Source organism: Sander vitreus, chromosome 22 (genome assembly GCF_031162955.1).
Source record: "Sander vitreus isolate 19-12246 chromosome 22, sanVit1, whole genome shotgun sequence".
Taxonomy (NCBI): domain Eukaryota; kingdom Metazoa; phylum Chordata; class Actinopteri; order Perciformes; family Percidae; genus Sander; species Sander vitreus.
The window spans coordinates 26,107,545-26,129,157 of record NC_135876.1 but is presented as its reverse complement, the minus strand read 5'-3'; the positions used below and the strand labels follow the sequence as shown (position 1 = coordinate 26,129,157).

Sequence of the window (21,613 nt, the reverse complement as noted above, 5' to 3'; positions counted from 1 at the left end):
GTCAAACGAAATCCTAGTAAAGGAGGAGGACACTGAAGCTTGCCACCCCCTCCCACAATCAAGAAAACAGAAAGAAGAGGGCAAGATAGCACCCATAATAGTGAGATTTACCAACAGAAAGTCTAAAATTAACATACTAAAAAAAGGGAAAATGGGGACCAATGTATTCATAAATGAGCATCTTACAAAAAACAATGCTGAGTTAGCCTGGCGTGTAAGACAGATGTGCAAAGAGTAAAAAATGAAGGGTACGTGGACCAGAAACTGTAACGTTTATATACAAATGAATGGAACTCCTGAAACAGCTGAAGTGAAGCTAGTGAGAGGCCTAGAAGACCTAGGAAAATATAAAGGAAGATGAGGCCTTATAGCCGAGGTAGCACTATGATATAGGCCACGAATACAAAACAAGCTTATGAACGTTAAGAACTTCCAGGACATAGTTGATTACCTAAGGGAATTTAAGCAATTTCTGAAACCTGGATTGGTAATGGTAGGGGTGAGGAATATGGAATTCCAGGATATGGGTCAAAACATAAGCAGAACAGAAAAAGCAGGAGGAGGAACAGCGCTGTATGTAGATAGAAGATTAAATGGTAGCGTAGTAGACAGGTTGACAGGGGCTGTGGAAAATGTTCGTGAATGCATAACCATAGAGATTGTTATGAGCAGGAACAGAAATATCATGATAAGCTGTGTTTATCGGGCTCCGAGTTATGGGAGGATTAAGGATTGGATGGAAAAAGTGTATGCAAAGACTGAACAGAAGGTCATGTATATATGTGGGGACTTCAATATAGACTTGACTGAACCCAAACAAGCAATCAGCGATAGATGACTTCATGGAAACTATTTATGCAATGAGTCTATATCCCACGATAACAAGTAGAACCACATCACACTCAGCCACAATTGTAGATAATATATTTGTTAATAGTATGGAGAATAAAGTAGTAAGTGGGCTTCTTGTGAAGGACATTACTGACCATCTACCAGTCTTTGCCAACTGTTGAAGCCGTGAATGCATTCAGAGCAGATCTCATGTCTCACCATTGGAGTGATGTTTTACAGGCCAAGGACGTAAATACCGCGTACGATACATTTCTTGACTCCTTCCTGGCACTTTACAACAAAAGCTGTCCAGTCATGCGAAGCAAATGGAAAAACAAAAGTAGGGACAAGCCTTGGCTCACCAGGAGTATATTGAATGCATGTAAAAAGAACCTCATGTACAAAGAATATATTGAATATAGATCCACAGACAAAGAAATCAAATATAAAAGATACAAAAACTAACAACCATAATAAGGAAAAGTAAAAAGGTGTATTTTGATAATAAACTTGAAATCAATAAAAACAACACTAAGGGAACATTGGGATATACTAAATAAAAGTATTAGTAAAAAATCAACTGGTACCACGTATTCCAGTCGTTCTACTAACAACGGAAAAGTTGTCGATGACATGAATGCAGTGGCAGAAGGTTTTAATAGGTTTTTTTGTGACAGTAGGCCCCAATCTGGCAGGGGAAATTATACCACCAGATGGGGGCAGGGTAGAGCTATGTCATGGAGCCAGAAATTGTGAATCAATGTTCCTGAGAAAAGTGGGAGAGAATGAGATAATTGAACTTGTGAATACATTGAAAAACAAAAAATCTATTATCTTTTTTGACCCTACCTTTGGTTACGACCAATAAAAATTCATTCATTCATATTCTATATATATATATATATATTTTCCTGCTTTGCACTGTTGTAGATGTTTTGCACTGAGAGGACTGCATTCAATTGTGTTGTACGTGTACGATGACAATAAAGACTATTCCATCTTCTGAATGACAGCAACTAGTACTCTATAATGTATTACATTTTGGAAGTTACTTGCCCAACACTGATTGCAAGTGCTGTAGTTGCAAGTTTCAACGTGTATAATTGCTATTGTTTGGTCTAAACTGGGCTTAAGTAAAACTGTCTAAGGAACATCTGTAGGAAGGCAGGTTAAGGCCCTGACAGGAGCTATTCAGTGTGTGACTGACAGACTCGCTCACCTTCAGACAGGACAGGAAGTGGGTAATCCTGCTGACAGACTCTCTCTCTCTGTCTGTCTGACAGCCTCTGTTAAGCTAAGCCTGACTGACACGACTTCCTTCCTCCTCCTCCTCCTCTACAGAGAGTCCGTGTTTGTGCAGCAGCTTTTGTCAGAAAGGTAATAGGAAATGTAAAAGCATACTGTTACAGGTGTAAACCCCAGACTGTGGTCTCTTGTGACTCACCGGTGGTCCCAGTTCTCCCTGTTTTCCTGAAGGGCCCGTGTGACCGGGGGCCCCGGGAGCTCCTGGCGTCCCCTGAAGAGAAACGGGCAGATTAAAAAGGAGGAAGAATCAGAATCAGAGTCGACTCAATCGGCCCAAGTCTGTCGATATAGACGAGGAACTTCACTCCGGTGAGTATACACAAACATTTAACGATAAGAAAACCCCTTCCTAAATCAGAAGCTGGACTGATGTTAACGGGTTTTATTGTAGCTGCCGGACTCATTTTGCGACTCCAAAGACTCCAAATAGACCAGACATTACGGACTGGCTTAAACTTATGACAGAGATAGCGGCCTTTGAACTTCTATATTATTCCAATAATAATATTCCAAGCAAAAACAGACGAGCATGGAGGTCTGGAGGCATGGAGGCATTGGTGGACAGAGGATAATTATGGATGTGCAGGCACACATATGCATGTTTATATTTGTGGGTAACACTGTGTGTGTAATGGGTATGAGGATGCTGCGCGGGTTCCTTTTTTGGCTGCCTTTTATTGGTTTTATTTAATTTAATTATTATTTTATTTTCTATTGTTTGTATTTTCAAATGTGAGCTATATGTATTACATTTGTATCATGTATATATGTGTGTGGAGTTGCATTACCAAAATCAATAAAAAATAAGTAAAGAATAAACGATAAGAAGACCTAAACATGAAGTGTTTTTTTATATTTTGCAGGACAGTCGCTATGAAAAGTAGAACTGCGGAGATGAATCTATCAGTGAGTCACTCACCATGGTTCCTGAGGCGCCCTGTCTGCCCGGCGGGCCGTCTTTACCTGGCAGCCCCTGCGGACGACAAGAAGAACATACACATGCTGGAACATTACAATGATGGCGTTTGTGTTCTTAAAAGTATTTTGGGAAGGTGCTTTTTCATGGATTGTGTTTTTAACATGTATCATCTTGCACGTTTTAATCTAAAGCACTTCTGTGATTTGTACCTGTGATAAGCGGGGCCACAAGGAACGCAGGCCGGAGTTGAACCTGTGGCCACTGTGACAAGGACTGAGCCTTTGTACGTGGGGCACAGGCTCTACCAGGTGAGCTATCCAGGTGCCCCTATCATACTGTTTTATAAAAAGTACAGTTTACACTGGAAGATTACACTGCCACTTTTCTGGGACGCTTTCGGGTGCAGCACAGCGGGAAAGAAAAGATGAATTAAGAAGAAACTAGACGACAAAGAGAGGCTTTACACAAGTTTCTTTCAGGCCCTTCACATTTCGGATATTCAACGTTTCTTAGGCCAAGGACCCCTTAGTTGAAAGAGAGCGACGAGGTAGGGACCCCCTACTACATATACTGTATAATATAGTTGCATATTAAAGTGGGCCAGATGGATGAAAATGAATGGATAGTATTTATACATCATGTTTTAATGTTAATGTAAAACATACATGGGGAAAGCACAGTGAATCCTTAAGCTTAACTGTATGGCGCCCATAGTGGCTACATTACCTATAGTAAGCTTATCTTCAATGTGTAAATCAAATGTTTTTTTCCCCCTCACAAATAGGCCATTTATAAGTCATATTGATGTATGTTTTCAGACATTTTAATCACATTTACATTACATCATTTGGTGGCCCCCCTGCACTAACTCTGAGGGGTCACGGACCCCCTGTTAAAGATCTCTGACCTAAATAAATACATTAGCATAATACTCATGTGGCAGTTACAAGTAATGTTGTTTATTCACTAAATAAAGTATTAATTTGGAGGCGCCCGTATTGCTCAGTTGGTAGAGCGGGCGCTCATATACATGTAGAGGTCTATTCCTCGATGCAGTGGGCCTGGGTTCAACTCCGACCTGCGGTCCTTTGCTGCGTGTCATCTTCCCCTTTCATTTCTTCAGCTGTCCTGTCAATAAATGCCTAAAAATGCCCAAAACATAATCTTTAAAAAAAAAAAAAAGTATTCATTTGGAGCGGGCCCCGAAAAAAGCAGTATTCCTAGTTTAATTTTTCCATTTGATCCGGCTCTGAGTATGTGTAGTAGTAGCTGTAGTACGTTGGTGTTAAGAGGAATATGTTACTATGTTTGCGGTGACTCACTCTGGTTCCTGCCGGGCCTTCTCTGCCCGGAGCTCCGGCTCGGCCGGCGATTCCCTGAAACACAGGAGGAGAGCAGCTCACATTTTAACAAATGACATCAATATTTAAAAAACTTCACACGTGACCACTCTTAAAACAATTGATGTGAAATGACAGCGACTACAAGGACAAGAACTGCAGAGACGACCGATAGACCAGACCTCCGTGTTTAACTACACACCTTTAAACAGTACAGTTACGGCTGAAAATGACAACAGAAAACATGTTTGCCGATTTCACATAGCTCCGTAATTATCACCGGAATTGATTTTGTGTTCGCGCAATGTCACCGTGATTCCGTCTATTGCTTTTTGCTCCTCTGCATGCTTGCTCGTTACAACAAATGGCTGTAATCAGTGTAGCTTGGCTGTGTGTGGGTGTGTGTGTGTGTGTGTGTGTTTTGTTGCTTCCTGTTGCTCTGCAATGCTTCTGCTTCTGTCTTGAGAATGCTCATTGTGTTGCTGTAGCTGTCATTTGGTGTCTTGTTCGTCCGTTAACTTTCACTCATTTTTTCACCCATCACCTAACTGGTATTCAGGGGCGTAGCACAACATTCTGGGCCCTGTAGAAAGGCATCCTCTCCGCATCCACAGCTATTCATTCTAGCATCTTTCTGGGCCCTCCTCACATGAGGGCCCTGGGTACTCAGTCCCTCCCCCCCCCCAGTCTGACACCCCTGCTGGTATTAAAACATCTGGCCGAAGGACTGCAGTCGAAAATTTGCCAGCTGGCTAACACTGACACATTTACAGATATGTTGATTAATGGGTTGTCCCAACTGGGGACCTTTGTTGCATGGCTTCCTATACTTTCAACTTTCCAAAAATATAGAAACCATTTAACTCTCCTGTTACAAACGGTTTTGTTAGATTCAATCTTGCTGTCTTGTTACAAACTCAGGAAACCGAACAGCAGAAATCAACCTTTTGCAAATGGCACCATTATTCAAAATCTGACAACCGTTTGCTTCCAAAAGGTCATATTAGTCCCAGTAATTTACAGTAGAACATTACTTTTGTGAGGCTCTTTTCATGGAACAGACCGCTGCCCAATGTTCGGTCACTGACAATATTCAACAATTCATTTTTATCTCTGACAAAAACACTTTAAAATAGAATATAAGTTTGGCAGGAGATGGTAGACGTTTGCTGTCTTAATAACATCATTTGATGAGGATTCGTAATGATTAAGTACCAGACAAACGGTTGAATATTAACATATTGATCATTAAGACCTAACTAGGGTTGGGTTTTTTCTGATACCGGTGCTAAAGGATACTTTTAAAACAGTGTCTAAACGGTGCCTGAACTTTAAAAAAAGTTTTTAAAAACGACAAAAACGACCACTGGATGGTAAAGGGGTATTTAACAATAACTTTGAATGCACAACGAGGCTACCAGTTTCTGTGTTGTTTTTCCGGCAACTGCAGCTGCAAACTGCTATGTCCCGCTGTTGGAATCCTCTACAGTGAAATACAGTCACGCTTTACACCGTTTAACGTTAGCTGTCAGTATTTTAACCGTGTTTAATCCAGCTACTGGCTAACGGTAGGCTAACGTCACCTGCTGTCAAGTGTAGCGTTAACTAGCGTCACGTGCAGCGATGTTTCTGTTGTCTTAGTTTTTTTCTTACCTGTGTTCCTTGTTGTCCAGCTTCACCTTTCTGTCCTCTCTCTCCTGGAGAACCCTGCGGATCAAAATTATACTTCACTTTTCAGACAGTATGCATATCGTTATATATAACATGAAATGTACTAAATATCATAGTTGCAATGGTGTAAAAATGACGGTGTTTTTCATAAACGTACAATATGAATTGTATCCGGAATATGCCACCATGAAAATTAACATTCAAAATAACATCCTTTAAGTTTCAGGGGTCTATTAGAGTGGAAGTAGTGTCTATGATTTATGTTTTACTGCCAATGATGTGGACCTGAGCTCTATAGTGAGACTGAGAACTGGGTGGGTGTTTGTCTTACTGGGGGTCCTATGATGGAGCGTCCGCTGGGTCCCTGTGGTCCTTGGGGTCCCTGAGGCCCGGGTACACCTGTATCACCTACTGGACCAGTTGGCCCCTGGAGAGAGAGAGAGAGAGAGTTAGAGAGGGAGAGAGAGAGCGAGAGAGAGAGAGTTAGAGAGGGAGAGAGAGAGCGAGAGAGAGAGGGAGAGCGAGAGAGAGAGTTAGAGAGGGAGAGAGAGAGCGAGAGAGAGAGAGAGTGTGTGTGTGTTAAAGACAGTCTTGTATAGTCTAGTCTGGATCTGTGGAAGTGGGTATCCATTTTTATTTACCTTCAATAGAACTTAAAGAACATATCTAACTAAACTCTAAGAACAGAATAACATAATGAACTTTACAGAAGGATATAATGTGTTCTGCTCTTTGACACGATGAAGTGGTTTATAAAGCTTCATCATGTTCAGCTTTGATATCCATTTGTGCGCATGCTTGTGGCCATGTCTGAATATTTTTTCAGACTCCATTTCCTCTAGAGTTTAACATATAATGATAATGATCACTGTGAGGAAATGATTCAAGTGATAACAGAATATGTCACATCAATAGCAAAAACAAGTCAATGCATATGTGGCCACAGGATGCCGTGTTGTGCAATGTGTTGCAGATCAGAATAAGAAATAAGGCAGGACATTTAAAAAAAACCATTTCTCTGCTCATGTTCAATGTTTGATCCATTACATGGCGCTTGTTTTCATCATTTAAAACAGGTTTTTTTTTTAACAGCAGACGTTTTAACGTCATTATCGGCGAACGATCTGAATTCCGCGAACCCGTGCAAAGTGCTCTAGCATATTCGACAAACCACAAATAACATATGTCAGAAAAGAAAGTTCATCAGCTCACATACGTCTCTGTTTTAAAAGATCAAGAATAGCACTTTTTGTATTGGGCAAGTAGTTACAGTACGTCAGAAATGTGGCAGTGTGTTTTCCTGCTACTACTTCCTTAATACTCGGTGTTGAAGAGAGAGACAGAGGCGATAGCAGCATCAGAGAGCACAAAGTTATATTTAGGATTTAGAAAAACAAACTGTAGCAAAGCACCGGCTATTAGAGGAATACAACAAGGTGTACTGTTACAGGAAATTGTGAAAACGCTGCTCAGACTCGTCTTTTAAAATTTAGAATTTAAAATGTCTTCCAACATTTACGAAGACCCAAATTTGACTATGGATGTGAAATACAGCAAAGGGGCCAGAGAGGACGGAGGAGAGAGTGTGGAGAGAGTGATCGACATCTACGAGAGTGTGGACGCTTCCACAAACCGTGGTGTTCCGACACAGCGCGGAGGTACGTCAATACTTAAAAATACTGATTATATCAAAACAAACGAAAACTGTACATTGAAATCAAGGGCTCAGCTATCAATGACATGTGTAAACGATTGTCGTTATATTGATGAAATAACAACATACTTTCTATTATATTTTTGGTATATTTTGAATTGTCATCTGTGTATTTCCACCGTAAATTGGTGCATAAGTATCCGAATGCAGGAAATTAAGTCTTTCACGCTCAAAATAACCCTGGGGGAGGACACCCAGACCCCCCAATATGACTGTGTGCTTTGCCTCTGCAGGAGCACACACTCAAAATCATCCTCCAGCTGTGCAAAGAAACCCTTTCAGAGCGGCCGCGCTGGTTCTGGGTTTACTCTGCCTCCTGCTGGTAGTGGGAGTCATTGTCCTGGCCAATCAATGTGAGGACCTCGTCTTTATTTTAACGTCCTATATTGAGTCACACAAAACCTTGATCAGTTGGTTTGATTTGAAATCCCTGCCCTGTCTTTCTTTTTTTGTGCTTTTCACCAGATATTTCAGTCACGTTGGAAAACAACCAGCTGCAGAACAGTACTAAGGAGCTGCAGACCAGTTATAAGGAGCTGCAGACCAGCTATAACAACCTGAGCAACAGTTTCTGCCACACAACACACGGTGAGACATGTTTAAAAACAAGTCTTATAGGCAGAGCCAAACAGAATCTGCATTTTATTTCTTTATTTTTCATCAGTGATGCAGAAAAGGAATGTTTTTGTTCTGTTTGGCCCTGCTAATAAGTGTTATATATTTGTCATTAACTTATTTGATTTGTCACTAAAACACAGGATGGAGGAGATTCCAGTGCAGTTGTTACTACAAATCTACTGAGATGAAAACCTGGACAGAGAGCAAGACAGACTGTCAGAACAGAGGAGCAGATCTGGTGATAATACACAGCAAAGACGAAAATGTGAGTGTCTGTTATTGTGTTTGTATGTTTTGCTTTTGGCAATATTTTCTTTGAGATGATCAAAAGGAAAAACCGGGGAGAGAAATCCTCTGTGTATTTCTATTCTGTGCAGGCTGTTCCATTCGTACATACACATGGAGCTACAAAAAGTAAAGCACTGTAATCCGCATGTATTTATTACCGTCAGCACCACGTTGACTGCTGCTATAAGAGCTGGAAGATCCGTGTAGGGAGGAGGTCGTGGGGGGGGATGTTTGTCTCCTAAAAACACAGCGTTTTCAAGCCGGGGAGCAGAGTTCATGTCCCAGAAGAAGTTAAGGAGAAACACAAGACAAGATGTTGTTATTGACGCAAAAAGTCTCATTTAGCGGCATATTTAGACGCGCTTGGTCGGGACATACGTTTAACTGACATGCGGCACAAGAACGGGACATTTAGGTTTAGGAAAAGATGGTGGGTGGGGTTACAACATGTACGTTTCAGTGACACGCGGGACAAGAACAGGACACGAACCCCGGTCTCCTGGGTGAAAGTCCTGTGTTGTTTGACCCATCCACACCCCCAAACCTACCTCCCTACGTGGATTTTTGGTCTTTCATACTACTCTCTACCGTTACCTTAATACTACGTCATCTTACAGCAATGCGGGCGAGCTGCTGCTCCAATACACACGCTGAAAAGTGAATTTTGCGTCGGTATCTGACACTGAGAGCCACCGTCCGTATTTTACCAGTTGGGAGTCTGAACTGGTTGAGGAAATAGGTCTTCATGTCCCGTTGTAGGATATCATACGAATTGCATACACTTTTGTACAATATACATCAACTGCAAATGGGAATCCGCAATTTGGCACATTTACATCACAGCAAGACACTTAACGTTTGTTATCATCGCGTCATTTCTTTATTTACTTCTACTTCACCATGGAGGATTTCTTTCCTTCAGAGACGGTCAAAACATGAAATATGTATTAACTACCACAGAAATACTAGTGTTTGAATAGGTAAATAATTGTATGCTCTTTTGCTAAATTGTTAGGATTTCGTCAGTGAGCTGAATAAACGTGAAGGTTCCTGGATTGGTCTGCAGTCAGTGACAACAAAAGACTGGAAAGAGGAATGGAAATGGATGGACGAATCAACACTATCATATATGTGAGAACATTTTAATATTTTTTTGTTTTTAATTACGATATATAGGGGTCATTGTATAATAGTATATGGTTGGATGAAATGGAACACAAAAAACAAGAAAGTTCCAATAATAATTTATTAAGACGATAATAATGTTAGTATTGTCTTTTAAAATGAGCATTTCCTGAAAGACAATCTATAAACGATTCAACACATGGTTTTAAGATGACATCACAGCCACATGATGTGTGTAGCGTTTAGCTGTTGGGCTGAAAGATTACTTTGTAATAACCACACTCTCTGATTCTGAACAACTGAATGTTAAATGCTCTGTGCCACCAAAGCATTCAGACCTTGAATTTTGGCTCACATTTAAAAAGTCAAAAGCCAAAGAGGTCAAAGGAACTCATCTTGGCTCTTGACAGCTCAGGATAATGAACTTGCAGTCTACTGCTCGACCACATAGGGGCACCAACATGCTCATATTAATCCTCCTGTGGGATGCCCTCTTCAAAACAGACACAAGTTGTGAAAAAACAACCAAAAAAATTAACAAAACATATACTACATACTACTTAAAAGACATAAGAAACTAAATATAAACCTCAACTCTCAGTCCTGGATTATTTTCATGAGTTTCCAACCACAATAACTGCATCGTCATAACAATAATCTCTTGTTTTGTGGCTTTTAACCATAACGACATAGTGCTTGTTCTACAGGTCCTGGCAGACAGACGTGAATATGAACCCCGTGAAGGGGGCCACAGTATATATGGATCTGGACGGAAATTGGAACCATTCCAATAATGGATTGAAAAAATGGATTTGTGAGAAACATATTCATAAGGTCTGATATGTAACTGTTATGTAATGGATTTGAATCTTGACAAGGACATTTGTTCTTCTCTTATCCATTGGTACTTGTTGCCCTCCCTTTGAAAACTACATAATAAAGGCAAACATGAGACAATGAACTGTACTGTGTTACTCTAAAATTGAAAAATGTAGAAGTACAAAAAGGCCAAAGTGTTCCATAATATAAGAAGAAACATACGTACAGACCAAGCGTTAACTTTGCCATTGCTAAAGTGCCTTAAACTGGCATTCTCTCAAATTTCCAGCAGGGGGCGACTCCACTGGCTCAAAAAAAAAAAGTCTATAGCAGTCTATGAGAAAATGAGTCTACTTCTCACTTGATTTGTGGGACTTTTACTTCTTCTACCACTGATGTTCTGCAGCAACTACAACCAAAAATGGGAAACAATGTGTAATAGCCTGAAAACATAATGGACAAAACCTCCAGGCCTAAAAAAGTGAGGCAAAAGATGAAGTGACTTAAAGCTGCATTATCTCTAATTTCCAGCAGGGGGCGACTCCATTGGCTCCGAAATGAGGTCTGTTTCTACAGAAGTCTTCGAGAAAATGAGCCTATTTCTCACTTTATTTGTAACCACAGTAAACATTTTCATGAGTTTATGGTCTCAATCGCTAGTTTCAAGTCTTCTTCAACACAGCATGATGTTCATTTGATAAATTATGGTCCCATTTATTTTAAAATAGATGATAAAGCAGGGGATGCTTTAGGACCTGCCAATCAGGACAGAGGCTTAGTAATGCTAACCATGCTAACACTGTGGACATTAAAATAGACCTGAGCCTGTTTTTTTGCTGTTAAACTTTGACCCTCTCACTATGTGTTTTCACTTTATCAGTTAAGTGGAACATTTTGGTCCCCTAAAAATGTCTTCTTCAGTGTTCTGCCAACCAAGCTAGCTAGCTAGCGTTAGCATTATCTTAAGGGAAAGTTTGCGGATTTTCTGTACTGTCGTACAGTTAGATGAATGTCACCAGTACCCTGAGGTCAACGTTTACATGCCAGAAAAACTCTACTGGATGACATAGATCAGTTGGTTGAAGTCGGCGACTTTCCCTCTTTAGCGCTTAGCTTAGCATCGTAACCATATCACTGGCTTAGATGTGTCATTCTCCCTAGCGTTGCCCTTTTTTCCAAATATTCTGGCTCCAGAATACCAAGATGGTGACAGCCAAAATGCAAGCTCCCGGCTTCAAAACGGTAGACCACAAACCAAGTGGTCACATTTTAGTGTTTCTTTGCATCATTGGGAGATTTGGCCTGATGGTGGCAGTATCGAAAACATCATGGTGTCACCACAATAATTTTTAGGGAATTGAGCCCTACAGTAGTGGAAGTCTGATATTGTTGAATCATGGATTGACAGACAGATTGTCTAATACCTTGTTCCAGAGCAGGATATCCATTTTAATTCATCAATTGTCAAATATTAACTTAATCACTGACTCACGTCTAGACCCTGTGTCAAGTTTCTGTGTTTAGTTGGTTTCATGTTTTCTGTTTCCTGTTTTATGTTGAAGGTTCTCGGTTATCCCTTGTGTTGTCTTGTTTTACTTCCTGTCTTTTGGTTTTCCCGCCTTTTTGATTGTCTGATGTCTTTCACCTGTTTCCCAGCCCTTGTGTCACCTGTCCCTTGTTAACTCTCATTTACTGTATATAGTCTGTGTTTCCTTTGTTGTCGGATCATTGTGTACTGTTGGTGGGTGAGTTGTGGTTTCCTGGTTGCTGAGTTTCCTTGTGGTTTTTACGTCTATAGTTTCCCCTGTGGTTTTTTTGGAACTTATTTTTGCTCTGCCAGTTTCAGGACACCTTTTGTTGTAGTTTTCTTGTTAATAAATTCTCAACTCTGAACTGAACTGCATTGGGGTCCAAGCCTCGCTACTTACCTCTCAAACAAATCATGACCGATCATGACACAGATTGTCTAATACCTTGTTCCAGAGCAGGATATCCATTTTAATTCATCAATTGTCAAATATTAACTTCATTAATAATGACGTTTCAGTTTAGGCAACAGAAAGAAGCATTTCCTGTTTTGGCCTAACTGTTCAACTGCTGTGTGGCTGGGTGTGATAGTGTTCAACCAAGCTCTGAATAAATGCTATTTATAGATTTTTCAGTTTAAGCCCAATGCATTTATAGCTTGTAAATTGTTTCATAAAATAAATCAAAAGATTGGACAATGCAGTGTCCTGGCTGAAGTTAAGAAAACCACAAGTAATAAGTTTGTGTGTGTGTGTGTGTGTGTGTGTGTGTGTGTGTGTGTGTGTATGTGTATGTGTTACTTCCTTAATGTTCTTTACTTTCCGAGAAACACTGGCAGCAGCAGCAGCATCAGTAGAGTATGTTACTGTACGTCACTAAATTAATAGATTACCAAAGTTTAACAGCAGCATAGTGACCGATCTACACAGCACGGTAAGCAGTAAGTGAAGTGAAGCTACGGTTTGATTGTCTCAAGATGTCCGAAGATATTTATGCCAAACCAGATATGTCAAAGAAGGTGAGATACAACAGAACTGTGCAGAAGGACAAAGAAGAATGGGAGGAAAGGGAGGTGGAAATATACGAGAGCACAGACGCTATCAGAGATGATCACACTGATAATCAGTCAGACGGAGGGACGTAGTAAACGCTCTACTTTTTTCAGTTCAGTTTGTTACTCTAGCTTTCAAATCCCAAGGAACTGCCGCCCTATTTTGTTTGTCTCCACATGTAAAAGTATGAACGCTTGTGTTTTGCAACTGTTTCCTGTAGTTAGTGTTTTATGTTTATGTTAAGCTCTCTGGGTAGAGGACTCATTTTCAGGTGTTGGGATGCTTTTAAAAGAAACACACACTGGATTTATTACATCGTTTTTTGACATTGCCCAATTCGTTCGGTTATGGTAACTGTCTCAAAGTGTCCTTTCTGAGACCTGAGGATGTGTCAACTCCGGTAAATATAGCTTTACAACAGAGTGCAAAAAGGGAAGTGCAGCGTGACGTGATCTGTTGAATATCATTAGCAATGCAGAGCCAAATAAAGGGAGAGAGACCGTAGAGAGAGGAAGCAAAGTCACTGTAATGCAGCTTTTTGTTGTGAGTCAGTTGCAATTCAATGGTCCATTATAACTCAACATTTTAGATGAATTCATATTTGTTCTCCTTTAATATAATAATTGGTTAACATAAGGGTGGTCTAAATGTTTAAAGGCACTTTCACACCTATTGTTCGTTAGACTCGATGTGATTCGGAGGGTGAAGTTAAGGCATTGTTGCATTTTTCATTTGGTTTGCATTCACACTGCACGTTGTTAAACATCGAACTTTGTAAATGTCACACGGTCAAAACGGTCACTAGTCTGTTCGACAGAATATCAGAGTGAAACTCGCCGACACTTCTGGTCTCATAAATAACAAACCAATAGCAAAATGTATAACCTCTTGGGTTTTCTGGTTTTGCTCTTAGCGTTCCTAATATTTTAATAGAAGGCGAACAAGTCAGCGAGTGAAAGAGGGCGGCCCTGATTAGAGAGAGTTGCTGTGTTGTCACACAGAGGACCAACAATCATATATAAGTCTGTAACTTGTTTACAAGGTTGAAATTGCAGGTTAGTAAATGCAGTTTTTGGTTCACTTCCTGTATTTGGGTCGGATCGCTTTCTCAAGTAAATATGAACTGAACTCTAGTGCACTCGCTAATGTTGGCTAATCTCCCTCTAACTCGCCTTGGCCTACCCGCATGTGTCACTCGTGTCAGGTCTTATGAACAATAACTTAGCGGGAGTGAGAAACAAGGCATTGTGAAGTCTAAGATAATGTTACGTACCGAGTAACATTAGTACAACTTTACGGAGCTAACGTTACGTACCGAGTAAAGTTGGTATAAGGGGGAGTGACAGGCTGCGGCTGGAAATCGTAAGAAGGGTGGGAAATAGTTTTAACATGACTTTAAAATCGACAGCCACCGAGCCAAAGTGTTTAACAGTTAGCTTGTTCTTGTTTTCCAACTGCGTTGCGAGTTATAGTAACATTAGCATAGCTGTGAACTTCATGGAGAAAGCTAAAGTTAATGTTAGCTGCCCTACAGCTGTCAGAGTTCTACTTCATATATTAGCTACCTTCTAATAGCTGTATTCTCAGTAACGTGGCAATCTGCTTATAAATCACTAAAAAATGGTAGTGACAGCACCATTTGGCTTTATTAATGCAGTTAGCATCGTTTGTTATTTACCTAGTTTATGACAATTGTTTCGGCTGTGCTTTCTAACATGATGTCATTGTGCTAACTGAGCACCGTTAGCCTTTACAACAATGCCATGTCACAACACTTGTTAGATAACGTTTCATTACAGAGTTCTCTGTTGATTTGTGTTTGTCGCTGTGTGCTCGTGGTGGAAAATAATGTAAACAAAGTTGCGTGCAGGTCCCCTCAAGGCCAGGCTGATTTTAGAAGTCCCTCTAGTGGACAGAAAGTGTAACAGCCACATGCTTGTAGTGGCATTGACAATGCAAAAGCCTGAGTGGTGTAGTACATATTATTTAACAGGCTGCAATTGAGCATTAAATAATCAAATAGTATTTGAATATTAAATCAAATGGAATTCGAATGGTATTATAGAGTAAGATTGACAACTCTAGTCCACACCAGAGTTTGAAAGAGCTTTCACACCACACTAAATTAACTGGATTATCCCACGAAATGCTGAGGTGTAAAAGCAACCTAAGATTTGTCTGACACCCTCAACCACAGATCAAAACCATAAAACTACTGAGTAAAAGGTTTTTTCTAACGTGAATAATAGGAATTATGATAACAAAGACATGTTTCCCTGAAATTAACCTTGCTCTCTGTGTACTTTGCCACTTTAGGACCAGACATTGAGAGGCATCCTCCAGCTGTCCAAAGGAAGACTTTCAGGGCTGCAGCACTCTGTCTGGCAGTGCTCTGCTTTCTGATGATGACTGGAATCATCCTCTTATCCGTATACTGTAAGATAAAATACACCTCACAACTACTAAGCACCAAATACTGAACCAGTAAAGCTCTAAAGTACAGGTTCAGGTTTTTACTGACATACTATATGTATGCTAAAATAGTCATTGTTCGCTGTAATCATTCCTAATGTCCAAATCGCCTGTAAAGTGATCCCTTCCTAACACAATTCCAATGGACGGATGGCTAGAAACAGGGGGACAAAATCCAGTCTTTACTCTGTTAATAGGAGAAGCTTTAGCCACACAACATTTGACTACCAAGACGTGTCATTCTGCCATGGCTCAGCAAGGAAACACTGTCCGTGGAAACAAAAAAAAACACAGGAACTTGTAAAAGAAACATTCAGCTTGGGAAACTCAGACCAATGAAGCTGATTGGAAAAAATAAAAAATGTTACTGTCTGTAAAGGTAAAGCACTGATTGTTCTGTGAATGTTAGCAAGCAGAAAACATTATCTTCAAGCTTGAGTGCCCAATGTAGGCTATCATATCAAAAGGTAGAAGCAGCAGGTTGTCTGATTAAGGAACAATTAGCTTCAGTTTCCCACTCAGGGAGGCGTTAGCGTGAATATAAACTGCCTTTATGACAAAGTATGGTCAGTATGGTGTATGGCACACTCTGCTTGAGACATGGTCGAATGTTGACTGTTGCCAGTTTGCAAACGTGACATTAAATCTCAAGACTCTTCTTTGTGAGCCTTGTTTAACAGAAATTCCCACCACAGAAGCCTTTGGCTGAACTTTTTCACGCAACAAAGACTGTGGTTTTTATGTCCCAAATTGTCTACAGTATACAGTCACATGTTATGCTACTGAAGGTTAAAGGTACACTGAGTAGGAAATTGTATTTTGCATTCAAACAAATAGTGCTCTTTAGCGCCTCGCTTTTCTTAAATGCGTGTTGCAACTACGGTAGCCGGTAGTACGGTCGCTTTTTTGGCGAAGAGGATTCCTTCTCCTGTGGCTCGGCATAAGTCTGATCCTCCGTTATGAACTAAAGTGCAGCGCAGGCTTTCAAATTAGCCGGGGCAGTGACAAGCTCCTCTCACTGATCTCCTTCTCCGTTTCAGCTGGTTTCAGTCACGTGACGCTGGCTCTGAACGAGAACGAGTTGTGAATTAGCTAGACAGGTAGGCTAGTGCTCTATGTCCCTCTCAGCCATTATAGTTTTTCAAAATGGCGGAACGACATGGAAGCCTCCTTGGACTTGCCCGTCCAATGTAAATACTGAGGATAACTCATCATTGGCAAAGGTAATTTTACACCAATGACGACATATTTATGAATGAAGACATTGATTTTAGCTAATGAAATACTTACAAACACTACACAGTGTACCTTTAACTCTCATAATGCTGATTCTTTCAGTAAACATGGGGCACATGAATCCCACTTAGGCAAAATTACTTTTTATCTGCCTTTTTATATCTTGTTCATACTTGATACTTGAGTTAACAAGTCTGTTATCCATTAGTTAATAGTTATGACACCTCTACATACACGGCAGGTTAAAGGACAGAGACACCAATAACTACATTCCAGTTTGAAATATTGAGGATGTACCTTAATTCTGTCTTTAGTTTAAAGCAGAATGACACGGTACTGTGTGTTTCTTACTTTGTTATGGTTTTCGCCACATATTTTAGTCACTTTGGAAAAAGAACAGATGAAGAACGAATACGACCAACTGAGCAACAACTACAGTCAGCTGCAGGTGAAGGTTTCAGGTAAGAAAGGTTTCAACTTATAACACACAGGATCCAACTTCACACTGTCTATTACGCATAAATAATCTCATATTGTCTTACTTGTTTCTATTGCTGTTTTTCTCCAGAGATTTTAGTCAACAACAGTAAGTTACAGAGCAGCTACCAAACACTGAGTATAAATCACAGTCAGCTACAGGATGAAGCAAAGAAGCTGAAGAACAGAACTGAAGGTAAGACAAGTTTAAAAACAGAAAACTCCTGTATTTTACCAATTAACATTATATGGCTTGACTGTGTCTTTACTTCTGATTGTAACTGTTTAATGCTGTTTAACTTTTTCACTGATGGAAATAATTCAGAGACAGCCACTGGAGATATAAAACCTGATAGAAACTATTTACAGAATAAACAGGAAAAGGGAAACGTGGCAGAGGCAAGAAAGATCTTTAAACTATTAATTATAACTATTAACAAGTCTTATTAATTTGACATTTGTTTGTCATTAAGAGAAGTGCTGTCCTGATGGATGGAAGGGATTTAGATGCAGTTGTTACTTTAAATCTAAAGAGGAGAAGACTTGGTCTGACAGCAGAGCTGACTGTAAGAAGAGAGGAGCAGATCTGGTCGTCATAAACATCAAAGAGGAACAGGTGAGTGTTTGTTTCTGAGTGCGTGATCTCAGAGAAAAATAAATTTAATGGAAATATTTAAATATGAACAAAAGTTCAAATTTATGGAAAAACCTGTGAAATGTTTTTCCTTTTTAAACTGCATTCTGATAAAATGAAATGTTGACTGTCTTGAGCAGTAACCATGCACTTCCTCATGAGTTCTCTGTTCTGCTCTGAGTATAAATGTCTTTCTTCACTTTCCTCCGTTACTAATGTGTGTTTACTGCCATGCTGTTGGGTCCAGTCCTCAGTGTGAGTTGGACCGAGGGATCCCTCTTGTGTTTGTTGTGGCTGATGAAGTTACAAGATGACTTTACTACAACAGAAATGCTGAACTGTGAACAGAGAAATGATTGTTTTCTCTCGTCAACTACTAGGAGTTCGTCTCTGAGCTGAGTAAGGATGCAGAGTCCTGGATTGGTCTACGGTATGATTGGACACAAGGAGAATGGGAATGGGTGGACGGATCACTGCTGACAGAAACGTGAGACATTTTAAAGTTTTTTGTTTCCATGACAATTCCATCAAAGTCACACCTGGGATTACTTGTATATTAGTCTATGAATAGTTTATTAGTGAAATGCTGCATAGCTAAATATGAGCATCAGTCCCATGAATGACATATTAACATGAAGCTGGAGAGATGCGGCGTAGAGTCAGCTTTGACAACCATTTGTGTCAGAGGCCAACTGAGGAGCTGCATCAAAAAAATCCCCCAGTAACCATTATAAATGTATACTGAAGTCTTTACTCATAAAGATATAATATTAGTCAAACTTCCAGAGACCTGAAAAGCTTCTGTAGTCTAATGTGTGTGACTTAATCACAATGTAAAGTCTATGGGACCGGCTGCTGAGTTTATGAAAAGAGACAGTAGGGGCAGAACACAATGAAAGGACGCCATCTTGTTCTAAGATAACAGAAAAACCATAATACCTTGTTTATTGGGGATGATGCCTGTTAGGACAAATATCTTAAATGACTGAAAACGGAGATATTGGAGTACTGAACAAGGTTTCAATATTTCATTGGAAGGCGTTACAGATTACATCGATTTACAAAACTGAATCTTAAAGAATTATATAAAATCATTTTAATAAGTACAGATAATATATATTTCAGGAGAAATTCAACAGTTTACTTGAAACGAACACAAATCAGGAGTTTCAGCTGTTTGATAAAAGAACAACATTTTATTTGTCTGTCAGGTTCTGGGCATCAGGACTGACTCAGTATGACGGTTACTATGCTGCATGCTGCCATCAACAAGGAAAATGGACACAAAATAAGAACTGGATCTGTGAGGAAAAGATGATCTGAACTCTTTGGTGACAGAGAGGTGTGTAGTGTTGGGATCAGCTTTGTCGTATCAGACCGATATACATTTTACATTTACTCAGCTGTTTATTCTGTGTTGCTAAATAACCTGGATTACAGAGATATTGTTCCTCTGTCCTTCATAGTGCACATAGTGTCTGGTTAGAAGTCATGTGTACTTACTCTGTAGTCCTGCAGGATTATTATAATGAAAGCTAATAAAAACATGGATTAGCAGGTTGTCTTTACCTTGGTTTATGTAGTTGATTTAAACAACTGAATGTTAAATGCTCTGTGCCACCAAAGCATTCAGACCTTGAATTTTAAAGTCAAAAGCCAAAGAGGTCAAAGGAACTCATCTTGGCTCTTGACAGCTCAAGATAATGAACTTGCAGTCTACTGCTCGACCACATAGGGGCACCAACATGCTCATATTAATCCTCCTGTGGGATGCCCTCTTCAAAACAGGCACAAGTTGTAAAAAAACAACCAAACATACGTACTAGTTAAAAGACATAAACTAAATATAAACCTCAACTCTCAGTCCTGGATTATTTTCATGAGTTTCCAACCACAATAACTGCATCATCATGACAATAATCTCTTGTTTTGTGGCTTTTAACCATAACGACATAGTGCTTGTTCTATAGGTCCTGGCAGAAAGGGTTTATATGAACCCCGTGAAGGGGGCCACAGCATATATGGATCTGGACAAAAGGAGAAATTTAAATGATTTATTAAAAAAAGTAATAACTTAACAATAATTACTTCTTTCCCCAGTAAATTGCGGTTTAACGACAAAAACGGATGAGAAAAGTGTATTTTACAATAACTTTGAATGCACCACGAGGTTGACAACAGCAGTGACCAAGTGCTAGTTTGTGTCTTTTAGCTCTTAGCGGTAGACTGTGGTACTACAGTGAAATACAGACACACTTTACACCACTTACAGTTTAGCTTTCAGCATTTTAAACTGTGTTTAATCCAGCTACTATCTAACAGTAGGCTAACGTTAACCAATGCCAACTGTAACAATAGTGTTCACTAGCGATGCTTCTGTTGCATATAACGTCGATTTCGGAACATCAGAGAGCAGCGCACACATTTAAGTGGCACCGAAATCCGGGGTACAAATGCATTCCGAACTGTGAGTGTTGATCCGTATGGACCACGGCTCAACTATGGTCTGTTACACCACTAGGTCTGACATGTAACTGTGATGCAAAAGGTTTGAATCTTTCCAAGGACATTTCTTCTTCTCCAATAGTTCTTGTTGCCCTCCCTTAAACTACACAATTAAGGCTAACATGAGAAAATGAAATGTATGGCATTTTCTGAACGAAAAAATGTAATTTAAGGACAAAGAGACAAACAAAAAATATTTTCAAGAACCTCAATAATGGTGCAGCTAAAAATGTTTTTTTTCCTGCTAGTTGAATGGTCATACAGTGTCCAAGATAAAAAAAAAAAAAAGGTCCTTCCACCGTGGTGCAGTAAGGCATTCTGCCTGTTACATTTTAGGGTTTCTTTTGAACCATTAGAAGATTTGGCCTGATGGTGGCAGTAAAAAAATGTGCTGTCGTTGCAGACTGTGTCTGGACACACTTTTGCTGCACTCGTACAGAACAGATGCAAGATCATCAACAAGGCCACATCAACAATGTCTGTGACGGCATAAAGCACATATACACGATAAATACATGGATAATACATGAAGGGAAGGCATTACTGTAACTATTTACTAGTTTTCATCCAAAGTCCACAGAAAATTGACATCACATGGTGTTTCTCACATACTGTATTTTGTAGCTTTTATTATGGCTTTATTTTTGACATGACTAACATTGGTCACTCATCTCGGATCTTCTTTCTTTGATCATCTCCGTTTGCATCTATTATCTGCTTTCTGTGTTATGCAGCAGAGCAGATCTTTCATTCCATCCAGCTGAAATTCAGATCATTATCACCCTGCTTGATTGTCATTATCATCTTTTTTGTTTGGTTTTGTATCAACTTAAATAAACCGTACAATGTTATTTGTTTAGCATCTTAAGTTCATCATTATTGAAACATTGACATTTTCTAACTAGAATGACTGTCTTACGGTTGTATGCCTCTGCCAACTAGTCAAGTTGCAGTTTTTTTTTTTTTTTTTTTTTTTTTTTTATTTATTAAAATGGTGTTAAAAACGCACATCAAAAAAGAGCTTGTGGCACCTTGGCCCCTCCTTAAGACACCCCAGGGTCCAGTTGGATGCAAGAGGAA

General features: G+C 39.7%; 3 protein-coding genes across 9 annotated transcripts in view; 2 read left to right on the top strand and 1 right to left on the bottom strand.

The window, feature by feature from the left end:
* LOC144537385 (collagen alpha-1(XIV) chain-like) overlaps positions 1–21,613 on the bottom strand; it is a 223,784-nt gene that overhangs the window by 17,515 nt on the left and 184,656 nt on the right. For all 7 annotated transcript variants that reach the window (XM_078281063.1, XM_078281065.1, XM_078281064.1 and 4 more), the window contains 5 exons: positions 6,398–6,493; positions 6,049–6,102; positions 4,378–4,431; positions 3,056–3,109; positions 2,276–2,347 (listed from right to left, as the gene is read on the bottom strand). In XM_078281063.1, coding sequence (XP_078137189.1) covers positions 2,276–2,347; positions 3,056–3,109; positions 4,378–4,431; positions 6,049–6,102; positions 6,398–6,493 — 330 coding nt within the window. The remainder of the gene's footprint in view (positions 1–2,275; positions 2,348–3,055; positions 3,110–4,377; positions 4,432–6,048; positions 6,103–6,397; positions 6,494–21,613) is intronic.
* Positions 7,025–10,768, top strand: LOC144537386 (killer cell lectin-like receptor subfamily B member 1B allele A). Its single transcript, XM_078281071.1, has 6 exons — positions 7,025–7,724; positions 8,014–8,133; positions 8,246–8,368; positions 8,539–8,663; positions 9,702–9,817; positions 10,519–10,768. The coding sequence occupies exons 1-6, from the start codon at positions 7,568–7,570 to the stop codon at positions 10,649–10,651; spliced, it is 774 nt and encodes a 257-aa protein (XP_078137197.1). The 5' UTR covers positions 7,025–7,567; the 3' UTR covers positions 10,652–10,768.
* LOC144537388 (C-type lectin domain family 12 member B-like) lies at positions 12,989–21,568 on the top strand. Its single transcript, XM_078281073.1, has 7 exons — positions 12,989–13,294; positions 15,524–15,645; positions 17,298–17,378; positions 17,486–17,590; positions 17,868–18,010; positions 18,409–18,515; positions 19,240–21,568. The coding sequence occupies exons 1-7, from the start codon at positions 13,134–13,136 to the stop codon at positions 19,349–19,351; spliced, it is 831 nt and encodes a 276-aa protein (XP_078137199.1). The 5' UTR covers positions 12,989–13,133; the 3' UTR covers positions 19,352–21,568.

Excerpts from the sequence above, each read along its gene's own strand:
- LOC144537386 (XM_078281071.1), top strand. The coding sequence starts at position 7,568 with ATGTCTTCCAACATTTACGAAGACCCAAATTTGACTATGGATGTGAAA. Across the intron at positions 7,725-8,013 it reads TGTTCCGACACAGCGCGGAG|GAGCACACACTCAAAATCAT; the intron begins GTACGTCAATAC and ends TTGCCTCTGCAG. Across the intron at positions 9,818-10,518 it reads GAATCAACACTATCATATAT|GTCCTGGCAGACAGACGTGA; the intron begins GTGAGAACATTT and ends CTTGTTCTACAG.
- LOC144537388 (XM_078281073.1), top strand. The coding sequence starts at position 13,134 with ATGTCCGAAGATATTTATGCCAAACCAGATATGTCAAAGAAGGTGAGA. Across the intron at positions 15,646-17,297 it reads CATCCTCTTATCCGTATACT|TCACTTTGGAAAAAGAACAG; the intron begins GTAAGATAAAAT and ends CACATATTTTAG. Across the intron at positions 17,591-17,867 it reads GCTGAAGAACAGAACTGAAG|AGAAGTGCTGTCCTGATGGA; the intron begins GTAAGACAAGTT and ends TTTGTCATTAAG.